At 32.8% G+C, this 11953-nt stretch overlaps 2 protein-coding genes across 2 annotated transcripts; one reads left to right on the top strand and one right to left on the bottom strand.

Moving 5' to 3' along the window:
- Positions 1 to 882, bottom strand: LOC130975242 (uncharacterized). The gene has a single exon (XM_057900061.1). The coding sequence runs from the start codon at positions 880 to 882 to the stop codon at positions 1 to 3; it is 882 nt and encodes a 293-aa protein (XP_057756044.1).
- Positions 883 to 2983: 2101 nt separating this feature from the next.
- LOC130976016 (NADPH-dependent aldo-keto reductase, chloroplastic-like) lies at positions 2984 to 8652 on the top strand. The gene is made up of 6 exons (XM_057900750.1): positions 2984 to 3219; positions 5821 to 5897; positions 6027 to 6114; positions 6238 to 6519; positions 7304 to 7546; positions 8310 to 8652. The coding sequence occupies exons 1-6, from the start codon at positions 3049 to 3051 to the stop codon at positions 8397 to 8399; spliced, it is 951 nt and encodes a 316-aa protein (XP_057756733.1). The 5' UTR covers positions 2984 to 3048; the 3' UTR covers positions 8400 to 8652.
- Positions 8653 to 11953: the final 3301 nt, after the last annotated feature.

Genomic DNA, 11953 nt, shown 5'->3' with positions numbered 1-11953 from the left:
CTACTCTGTCTGAGTTTCCCCCTTTGCCCTTTCGGTCTCGATGTATTTGTCCAAGAGCCCTTGGCGTGCCAGCCTTTCCAAGAGGTCCTTCGCGACTATGCAGTCGTCCGTGGTGTGTCCAAACTTCCGGTGGAATGCACAATGCTTTGTCCTATCCGCGAACCTTTGATCCTGGTAGTTTCCTGCTCGAGCTGGTGGCCTTATGATTTTGGCGTTGAGGATTTCTCTGATGATGTTTTCTCTTCTGGTATTGAATCTGGTGTATGTGTTGTATTTTGACGTGGGATTGGAAGGTTTCTTAGTGTCTCTGCTGCCTGGCGATCTGACAGTTTTTTCTTCATCCCTCCGATGTGGTTGTTTGTCCGATTTTTGGGCTTCTCGGAGTTCCTCGATCTCCATTTGACCTGCCGCCCTTTCTCGGAATTCCTCTAGCATTTTTGGCTTTGTTATGGCAATGGTCTCCCGGAATTTGCCGGGCCTGAGGCCGGCCTTGAGGGCGTGCAGGTGGACGGCCGGGTCTAAGTCCTGGATCTCCATAGTGGCATCAGCAAATCTGGTCATGTAGTCCTTCAGGCTTTCGTGCTGACCTTGCTTAATGGTGCCGAGGTAGTCTGAGCCATGTATGTAGATTCTTGAAGCGACAAAGTAATCAATGAATAATCTGGCAAGATCTTCGAAGGAGGAAATTGAACCTTCAGGAAGTTTAGAGAACCAGAGTAATGCAGCACCGTCGAGGTAGGTAGGGAATGCTCGGCAGAGAACGGGCTCATTTTTAGGGCCGTTGAAAAACATCATCGATTGGAACTTCTTTACGTGGGCTCGGGGGTCGCTGAACCCCTTGTACGGCTTCAGTGCGGTAGGCAGAGTAAATTTTTTTGGCATCTAGTAATTTGTGATCTCTTCGGAGAAGGGGTTGTCAAGGGTGAGCTTCTCCTTTGGCGGGACTATGTTTAAAGAGTCTGTAGCACCTTGAGCCGAGTTTTTGGAGCTTTCTCCATTGTTCTGTGTAGACAGCTCAGCTATTCTCCGTACTTCCGCCTGAAGCTCGGCAATTCGAGCCAGGAGGTCATCCTGTGAGAGTTGTGGACTTTCCTTGTCAGCCATGTTCGAGGATCGGGAATCTTGCAAAATAGGGTAGAAGACTAAACGAAGGAAAAAGTGGGGTTAGATGTACTCCGGGCCCCACGGTGGGCGCCAAGTGGTTCGTCTGAACACTAGGGAGGCCGAGCTTAAGCGCTTCCGAGTAAGTCGCCAACAGAGAGGAAGAGCTTTACGTCGGCCAAGATCAAACACCGCGGCGAGAATACCTGCACAAGATACTCCGACGCTCAAGTTAGTAATGATTCTCAGTAAATGAGTTTAAAGTAAAGGGTAGAAGATTGAGAGTGATAGAACCTGAGACCTAACCGAGGATATTAGCTCGGTTTTATAGGAGTTGTTTTTACCCGTTGGTGGATAGATCCTAGTTTGTTGGTTGGTTATGATATTCTATTTTGGTGATTAAGTTTGTTTGAGCATGTTTCCTATTTCTTCGAATGGGTGAGGCCGAGCTTATCTGCTCACGTGCCGAGTATTCCGGGTGGCTGATGTGGGACCGAGCTTAGTTGCCCTCGTGCCGAGCTTTGCGGTTGACCGAGGATAAGGGTGACGTATCAAAAGTTATATAGATATGATTTATATATTTGTTAATTTAATTTTTGTTGGTGCCAATATATTTGTTATGCGGTATAGAAATAAAATAAGCTTTGTTTTAGATGGTTTTTTTGTGGGATCAGGACAACTTGAAAGAACCGTATCTTTATAAAGGAATTTTATTTTACATTTTCCTCATTTTTTTCTCAATTATGGACTTCATTTTTTTTTATCAATAATAAAAAAAGGTTTAACAAACATTCGTAATAACCATGAATTGGGCTGGTCCTAATCATAAATTACTTATTCAGCTTAATACAATATCTCGGGTAGCAATATGTTTGGGGCCGAGTCTAATAATTTATTAAATCAATAAATCCTATGGGCCACGTTTGGAGATAATAGTATAAAAAAAACTTTTAAGGGTATTGATATACCATTTGAATAATTTATAATCGTTAATTTTAATTATAAAAAAATATATAATATATAATTAAGATTAACAGTTAAAATTTATTGAAATACGAATATATTGATATACTTGAAAGTTTTCTAATGCTATAATGTGTCTTTTTCAAAATGTGAAATTTTTATGGTTCCCACACAATTTCATGATAATTAATATAGGTATTTAAATTTAAATCGATCTAAATTAAACTACCCATTCAATTCAATAATCTAAACCAAAAACAATTAAAATCGCACTAATTTAGATTTGAGTGGATTCTAATTTTTGTAAACCGTTGGATCGAATCAAATTTTGGATCTATTTCTCATCATCGATCAAATTCAATGCAAATCGCACAATATGCTATAATATTATTATTATATTTATAATTTTACTTATAATATATTCAATTTATTATATATTTTTATATTATTTATGTATTATTATTATTTAATAAATATTTTATATTTAAAATGTGATTTATTTATTTATTTTAATTAAGCTATAATTTTATTTTTATTATTATGTTATCCTTAATTTTTTAAAATATTATTAAAACTTGTTACGTCATTGTTAGTTACTTAAAATTTGATATTGAATTTGTTATATATATATATATATATATATAAAATCGTAAATTCAATCAAATCTAAACTGCTTAAAATTTGATTGGATCGAATCCGATCAGATTTTCTTTTAAAAATCATCCAATTTAAATTACATTGCAAATAAAATTAATATTCAAATCAAATAAATTTTTAGCTTAAAATTAATCCAAATTGCACGTCAACACCCTTAATAACCAGTAAACGTACCAGCGCTCCATTAACCCTAATTGGACAGGCGCAGGTACGGTGGGTCCTCGTGGATTTGTTTCTTTCCAACAAAAAGATAAGCTGCGATGCTTTTGGTTTTTGCAATCTTTCAAAGTAATATAAGCTGCAATTATTGCAGATCTAGCGAGTAAAATGGCAAATGAAATCCGTTTCTTCGAGCTGAATACTGGAGCTAAGATCCCTTCAATTGGATTGGGAACTTGGCAGGCTTATCCTGGTGTTGTTGCTCATGTTATAGAGCACGCTATCAAGGTTGGATACCGCCATATTGATTGTGCTAAAGTCTATGGCAACGAGAAAGAGGTACGAGCCATACCCGAACCCTTTTTCTTTTATTTTAAATAAACCGAGAGTAAATCCCTTTTTATTTTTGGGGTGTTCATAGATCAGATTTAATCTGCATAACTGTGTTTATCTAAATCTGATATAAAAATTAGGTTATATGGATCGATTCGCAATGAATCGGATCGAATCGGCACATTAATAAAATCAGATTGCGAATTTTGTATATATATCCGCTTATCTACATATCCGCAAAAATAAAAAAATAAATAAGTAAATATTTTTTTATATTTTATTTCAACTAATAATTATCATATATGTTGTATTAATTTAATTTATTATTTAAAAAATATATATTTAATATTATTTTAAAAGTAAACATATTTAAGAGAATAAAAAAAAATAAATTTTATTAATATTTTTTTAATAAAAATAATCTTTTAAAATATTTTTGTAATTTGTGCATATCCGATATCTGATATCCGATCCAATCTGAACTGACAATTTTAGTGCGGATTGAATCGAAATTTTTGTCATATCTAAAATCTACTAACCCCTATTTTTTTCTGGTTGGCGAGAATAAATACTTTTCTTCCTTTGAGATAGGAATTTTATTTAAATGAAATAAAAAATATATTATTTATCCGTATGAATCAATTTCAAAAATTTTACTAAGATGTACAAGGATAATTTACCTTAATAAAATGAATAAAATTAAAAATGAAATAAATATTCTAAATTAAAATTAATTATACATTTTATCTTAAATATCTTTATATAAATCGTATATTATTTATATATAAATTGACTCAACTAAAATTGAATTAACTAAAATTGAATTAACTAAAATTGAATTAATATGCAATATAAAAATTGAATTTACCTAATTCAATTTACTAAAAGTTAAACGGGATAAAAACGAAATCATTCTAAATCGAATAAGCTTAACAAAAATAAATCAAATTATATCATTCGATTTACTAAAAAAATTGTGTTTTCATTCGGTGAATAATGCGGTTCCATAAGTATCCCATCTTATATGAATGTCAGACAATAATTAATTATCTTATGTATGTATATACATATAAAATATGATATATTATTATATGGATAAAGTACACAAATAAACTAAATTCAACTCAAAATTACACAATTTATTCAAATAAAAAATGTTACATAAACTTTTTTATTAGCACGTTTCTATATAAATCAAATGGAGTCTCATTCGATTTGTCATCTCTCATACTAATTTAAATCGGTGTAACTTGAATTATTATGGAAAAATAAAAATCAAAGATAACTAAGTTAATTTATGCATGCAATTCACGTATGTAGTAATTCGAAACAAGCTATTTCGATTTATCCTTAGTTTTCTCCTTCCATAATTTAAATGGGACTGATGCGAATTATGCATGAATTTATAAATTGAATTAGGCTTATTTGATTTATTGTGAGGCCAATCTATATAAATATGAGATGAACGTGAATTCTTTAGGAGAGTGAAACACAATGTATAATGAGAATTGTTTTTTAGTATTGGTGTACTATAGATGGTCGATTAAGAAAAAACACGTTCCGGAATTAAGTTTATTGATAAGGATCTTCTTAGTGTTTTTTCTGAAACCTTCACTGAACTTCACTGAGTTCCTGAATTTTATAATCCAAAAATTGGGGTTACAAGGCGTGAAACGGATTGAGAAGTTATTCAATAGAATTTCGATTTTAGTTTTGTGGGATGATGTGAAATACGATTCGTTTGTCATAGGGAGTGATGAAGATTTAGAAGTTCTGTTCTATTGTTGTTAGCAGTTTTCTGCGGTCAGAGCCCATGAGCTTTTGGCTAGGCTTGTAGATATGATCTCCAGTTCAGAAGGTTCGAACCGGAATCTCTAAGCTCCAACAACGACAGCCTGCTATTAAAAAAATAGACTTTTTTTATAATAATTTTTTTTATCATTTTTTTAGAAATAAGTATTTTTGTGATTAAGAACTTGTTTAGATGTTATTTTTAAAAAAGATATTTCTTTTAATATTTTTTTAAAAGATCTTTTACAAAAATAAAAGTGATTTTATATTTAGATATCTTATATAAAAATATTTTTTTATCTATTAATTATATTTAAATAAAATAAGATAAACATATTTTTTTTGTTTATTTATTATGTGATAAATATATTTTTTTAAGAAAAAATATGTAAATTGTAATTTCTTAAAAAAGATATTTTTTTTAGTGCTTTTCTTTTTATTATTGAAAATTTGACAATACACTAAAAAAATATCATTTTTTATCGATTTAATAATGATCAAATAAACATTAACAAACGGAATACAAAATAACTTATTAAGACCTTAATTAAATTATTCAAACTTGTCTTAAAAATAGTGGCAAAACTTGCATTATCCACCCCAGTATATTCCCTGTATATTTCCAAGTTCCCTTGTGCTACTTCATGCATTCTTTTCATCATTATAATTTTAACTAACTAAATTAGGTCATTTAATGACAAATGTTTACACTTTTTTGTTTCACCATACCATACCTATATATTATCTTAGTTATAATGCCTGAATTTTTGAGATATTATCTTGTCCCTCTCCTATATATCTTTAACTATGTGGCAGATTGGTTCAACATTGAAGAAGCTATTTGAGGAGGGAATAGTGAAGCGCGAAGATTTGTGGATTACTTCGAAACTCTGGTTCTATTAGCATATATAATAAATTAATTATTTAATTCCCACCTTAAAATTAAGGTGATGCCAAAACATATCATCATTGATGATCATATATATAATTAGTTCTTTTACTCTCTATATATGGATGTGTAGGTGTTCAGATCATGCACCAGAAGATGTTCCAGAAGCATTTCACAGCACCCTGCGAGATTTGCAGCTTGATTACATAGATTTATACCTTGTACGTAATACTACAGAGTCTATGCCTCCATCGGTTTAAAACTCAATGTTTGCTAATATTTTTGAGGTGAAAGAAAAAGTTGAAACATTTACACTAACAGTTTATAATTCTGGGTTTCTTAAGATTCATTGGCCTATTAGAGTGAAAAAGGGAAACTTAGGATTTCCAATGAAGGCTGAAGAAGAAGTGGCATTAGACATACCTGCCACCTGGAAAGCAATGGAAGCACTGTATGAGTCTGGCAAGGCTAAAGCGATTGGTGTAAGCAATTTCTCATGTAAGAAACTTGGTGAATTGTTGCAAGTTGCTCGTGTTCCTCCAGCTGTGAACCAAGTAGAGTGTCATCCTTTATGGCAGCAACACAAGTTGAAGGCCTTCTGCAAATCCAAAGGGGTTCACTTTTCTGTAAGTTTCATACCCCAGAGATTATCTTAATAATTTTGTCCAAGGGTGATGGTAGTTTGATGAGCAAAAATCAGTTATTGCTAATTTGCTATTATTAGAATGTGATATCTGTTAAGTCAGTTAATAACGATTGTGCAGCTATGCTAGTGTAGATGCTAGTGTATGTGGCACACTGTGTGTATCATTAGGGCTGTGTTTGTTTTTAGGGACGGGACACTGAGACAGAGACACGAAGATATAAAATTGTATTTGACATATGAGACATGGAAAGCGATATTGTGTCCAGGAACACTGAATTAGTATATTTTGTGTTCATCTTGATAGGAAGGACACAAATACACTAACAATGGACACAACTTATTTTTTATTTTTTCTTTCATTATTCTTATTAATTTTTTATAATTATATTTTTTATTATTATATTTTTCTTCTCAAATTTTTTTAATGAAAAAAAAATGAGAATAAATTGAATTTTCATAATTTGTTCTATTTTATCACCAAACAGAATACAAGAACACAAAATTTTGTATCACTATCCTTTGTGTCTTGTTCTCAATATTTTATCTTGTCCTTTTGTCAGAAACAAATACAACCCAAATTTTACTTGTAATGAGTTCATCAGTTCACAATTGTAGCTAAGCTTTCATTACTTGCAATACACGTTTTTACACTTCAATCTTCTCTGTTTTCGATTCTTCTCTTCCTTTGTTGCTGAGTTATGCTTCTTTGGTGTCCAAGATCTCTTGTTATTTAAACTCATCAACTTATATATGTATATGTTTAGGGATATTCACCTTTGGGATCCCCTGGTTGGCTTGATACTGACGTTCTGAAGCATCCAATTCTAAAAGAAGTTGCTGAAAAATTAGAAAAGACTCCTGCACAGGTGGCTCTACGATGGGGACTACAAATGGGTCATAGTGTACTTCCAAAGAGTTCAAATGAAGCCAGGATTAAGGAAAATTTTCATGTTTTTGACTGGTCTATCCCAAATGAATTACTTGCTAAATTTTCTCAAATTCAACAGGTATGTTATTCAATACTAAAATAAATATAAAACTTTATTAGTACATCAATCATGTTATGTGTATTAAAAAAAATCAATCATCAAATTAGTTACTAATATAAAATACATATTAAAATACGAAATACACATTTAAATTAAATTAAACAACATATATATTTATATAAATATATACTATAACTGATTTGGTAAATGATTTTTAGTATGCAAATGACATTTTCGTTAGATCCATTAGATAGACTTACAATATTTGTTACTTTGTTCATGTACACACTAATTAAAAATTTAATAAAAACTAAGAACTGATTATAAAATTTTTCTTTTGGCTAAAGATATACCATATTTAATAACTGTTATATATATGGGATACATGTTTCTTTGTTAATTGCATTCAACATTAATAATAATGAAAAGTACTTAATAAATGTTATATTAAAATGTGAAAATGACATATATATACTGAACCATTACGAGTAGTACAAAAAAGTATCTACAAATTAAAGCGGCAATACTTATAATGTGGAGGTTTTCTACCTTAATGATAAGTACTCTATATTAAATTATTAATATTTAAGAGTTTGGTTTTAGATCATCACCCATCATGCAAATTACATCTTGTTTTCTATCCTCTAATAATTATCGGTTTGATGAGATCTTGCAATAATTCATTTTGAATAAAAAGGCTAGAAGCCTAGGAAATCTTGGTGCTTGATCTTATGGATTTTCATGGAGATGTAATTTTGTGACATTTTTTCCCTTTCCACAGGTAAGATTACTTCGTGCCAGCATCTTATTCCAAGAAACTGATGGAGTCTCCGAATATGAAAGAGAAGCGATGTGGGATGAAGACGTTTGAGAAGTTAAATAAGAATAAACTTTTGTGAAAAAAGTGAAAGCTAAGCAGTGGAAGATTGTAATGATGGTTGAAAAAACTCGTAGTAGAAAAAACAAGAAAATTCTAACGAATTGTATTGTGTGTAATTGAATTGAGTAATTGTGTCATCTGTTCTTTTTATAGATGCTGCAATAGGCTTCTATATAGACTAGCGTTGATTATGGAGAGTATCTAATAACAGAATTATAGATAGTACAAATATTAAATAGTTAAATTTGTCTTTAAAAAATTATTTATCTTTTAAATTAGGCTCTAATTTTTTTTTAAATTAAATTTATTTTTTAAAAATTTTAAATTAATCATGTTAGTTCTTTTTACTATTTTTTTTGTTGATGATGTCAAAATTTACTAATGTGACATATTAAGTGATACTATAACAGACATTTAGAAATTTTAACTGATTATTAAGATAATAAATTTATAAAATTATATCAAATCAAAACTTAATTGAGAGAAAAATTTGAGGTATTGAAAATTTTCAATTTGAAATTAATTTAATCTAATTTTATAAATTAATTATGTTAATAGTCAATTAGAACTATTAGGTGTGTGTTGTGATGTTACTTAATGTTGGAAAAATTGAGGTTCAATAAGAACTTGTCTAACAGCGGAAGCACTAAAAATAAATTTTCCACAACCTGTGCGATTAAATAGGCAACACTAAAGATACTCCAAGCAGCAAGTACATTGGCAGAAATTAAATAATCAAACAAACACTAAATGTTTATCCTAGAAAAACTCTCAAAAGAGGGACAAAAAATCCACAGGACCTAATCCAATAAAATCTTCTACTATTAAAATAATGGGTACATAATCAGTCTTTCTAGTTGCACTAGGGCATCTCAACAATCAACAAAATACATAATCAAAACTGATGGAATCAACATAATCCCTCAACAAAAGTGGGTAATCTCAAATCAGATGAAAGAGAAGGCAATACAAGTAACAACTTATATCCTAATATTCATCTCTACACAAAGAATAACATACTAAAATTTCATAAGAAATGGAGCAAGTTTATCAGGTCAATGAGATCAAAATGGTACCACCATTTTCCCCCAATTCATCTTCTCTTCGACAATAGCTCTCCCTCTCTCTCCTTCACTGTTTCTTTTCTTTCTTTTTTTCAAAATAAAAGTGTCTAATCTTTCTCTCCTTCCATGGCTATAAGAGACTTTCTTTTCTTTCTTTTTTGTTTTTAACTTATGGATCCTACTTAGTTGGAGACCCACCAATAAATTTCTCCCTCACCAACTCAAATGGGGATAGGTTGTTCCACTAAATCTGTCTTCTCTTTGAAGGAATCAAACTTCACTGCAGATAAACTTTTAGTCATTATATGTGAACCATTATCATTAGTATGAATCTTCTCAAGTGCATATGATTCATCTCAAGTGCTTGATATATCTAATGATACCTCATCTCTAAGTGCTTCGATCTGGAATGAAACATCGGATTCTTACTGAGATGTATAGCACTTTGACTGTCACAAAATAACACAAACTTCTCTTGATTGATGCCTAACTCTTGTAGAAATTTCTTCATCCACAAGAGTTCCTTAGAAGTTTCAACAATAGCAATGTATTATGCCTTTGTAGTAGACAAAGCAACACATTTCTGAAGTCGAGATTGTCACGACACAGCTCCTCCAGCAAATGTCATCATATAACCTGTTCCGAGGTTTACCTAAAACTGTAGGTCGATCTCGGACGAGATCTTCTGTACTGGTCGGAGCTGTTATATCCGACTTGATGATGATGGCCAGAGCCGCCGTGTCTGACTTGTTGGACTTGGTGGTGATGTTGATCCTTCGTCACCGGAGGGTGGTGGTACCTGCAAGGGACTCCGATGCTTAAGTTAGCAAAGGTATTAAGCATATTTTTAGTAGAATCAGAGTATGAGTTATACCTGGATGCTCTAGTGTATTTATAATAGTGTGGAGTGACCTTTCTGGAGATTAAGATAGTTATCTTATCTTATCTTTGAGTGAAGTCATCTTATCTTTAAGGGAACCGCCCTTATCTCTATAGGCTTGGGCTGCCTTTGGATTTGGGTTGTGTTCCTCTGTTTAGGCCCTTATTGGGCTTTCCTGGTGATTTGGCCGAGCTCTTGGAGAAGAGGTCGGATCGTCCTGATCTGAAGAGGTTGGTTGGCTTGTCGTTGATCATCCCGGGTCGGACATCTCGACCCAGGGTATGAACAGTGCCCCTGCTTGAGTGCGGTCTTCCTTTTGAGGTCGAGTCCTTAGTTCTAGGACTTCAATCCTTCTCTGGTGAAGCCGAGCTCGAGCATTGTCGATTTCTTCTTTGTAGAGTTTCTCCTTGAATATGGAGCGTTTTTCTTTTAGTTTTGAAACAAACGTTCCTTGCCTTGGGAACGTGCGAGGGTTTTTAATGCCCCATTAACTTCTTAATAATGTTCCGTTTCTTTCGCCTCCCGCTTTCATTTTTGAATTACCCCAACACTTTCTCTTGCTGTAGCTTCCACATTTCTCTCTATTCTTCTGTTTTGTTTGGCCTGCCTAGGACTTGCATTTTTCACGCTTCTCTTTGTGACGTCGTTGGTGGTTCCTGATTTTGCCTTTTCGTTTTTAACTTCTTCAGCACTTTCCTCCTCTTTCAGGTTGGTTCTTCTTTTTTGTTTCTTTCTTTTACTTCTTTCGTCATTCTTCCCTTATGCTTGCATTGTCTATTCTTGGTAAAGTTTCGGTTTTGCTTGAGTTTACATTGGAAAGCTTGAACCTTTTCGTATTACCGTGTTTGGTTGTCACTATAATGTGTGCTTTGGGAGTCTCTTTAATTTTGAATGATCCTTTTCACGTTCGGTGTTTTTATTGTTTTTTCATGCCTTTTCTAATTTTGAATCTGCATGTCGTAACTGAGGCTCATGAACTGCTTAATTCTGAAGAAGATTGTGCCTTTGTTGGTTTCTCTTTGTTTTGTTTTGATGTCGATAGTTTTCTTTGCTGATAATGACTTTCTGATGACTTTGGGATTTTCTTCTCGGAGCTTTGTTGGAAGAGGGTTATTTTCTTTGCTGGAAGATTTGTTGGGATGTAGCCTTGTAGATTTTTCTGAGTCCTTACTCTGTTACTGCCTCCAAAGGATGCCCCTGGACCTTGGTGTGCGTCTTGGGGTTTTTCTTTTACTGTTTGTATGCTTAAGTCATGTTTTGTCCGAGCTGATTTCTTTGATTTTGCCCGAGTTGTTTTTGGTTAGTAATCCATTCTCTTTTCTTGCTGTAGGACTAGTTGACCATGTCTTCTCGCAAAAATATTGTCGAGACATCTTCCAAGATCCCTGAGGGTATGTCCGACTGGCTGGACTCCCTCATCCTGATGTGCGTTTCTGTAGGTAATTCCGAGTTTTGCGCAGAGCTTAGAAAACATCACCGAATCTGTAGTAATAGAGAACAGGAAAAGAACTATGAATTGGTAGCGCCTGACTCTGATGAAAGGGTTTGCTTTCCTGCTCTGACCCGGGGGGAACGTCCCTTCTTCTATGCTTATGACTATT

This window comes from Arachis stenosperma, chromosome 4, assembly GCF_014773155.1.
Source record: "Arachis stenosperma cultivar V10309 chromosome 4, arast.V10309.gnm1.PFL2, whole genome shotgun sequence".
NCBI lineage: Eukaryota > Viridiplantae > Streptophyta > Magnoliopsida > Fabales > Fabaceae > Arachis > Arachis stenosperma.
Note: the sequence above shows the minus strand (reverse complement) of the source record. Positions and strands in the feature narration are given on the sequence as shown.

What these genes read in the sequence shown, in the direction of transcription:
- LOC130975242 (XM_057900061.1), bottom strand. Translation starts at nt 882, where the DNA reads ATGCCAAAAAAATTTACTCTGCCTACCGCACTGAAGCCGTACAAGGGG.
- LOC130976016 (XM_057900750.1), top strand. Translation starts at nt 3,049, where the DNA reads ATGGCAAATGAAATCCGTTTCTTCGAGCTGAATACTGGAGCTAAGATC. An exon ending in TGGATTACTTCGAAACTCTG is followed by an intron (nt 5,898 to 6,026) that starts GTTCTATTAGCA and finishes ATGGATGTGTAG; the next exon opens with GTGTTCAGATCATGCACCAG. An exon ending in AATTTTCTCAAATTCAACAG is followed by an intron (nt 7,547 to 8,309) that starts GTATGTTATTCA and finishes CCCTTTCCACAG; the next exon opens with GTAAGATTACTTCGTGCCAG.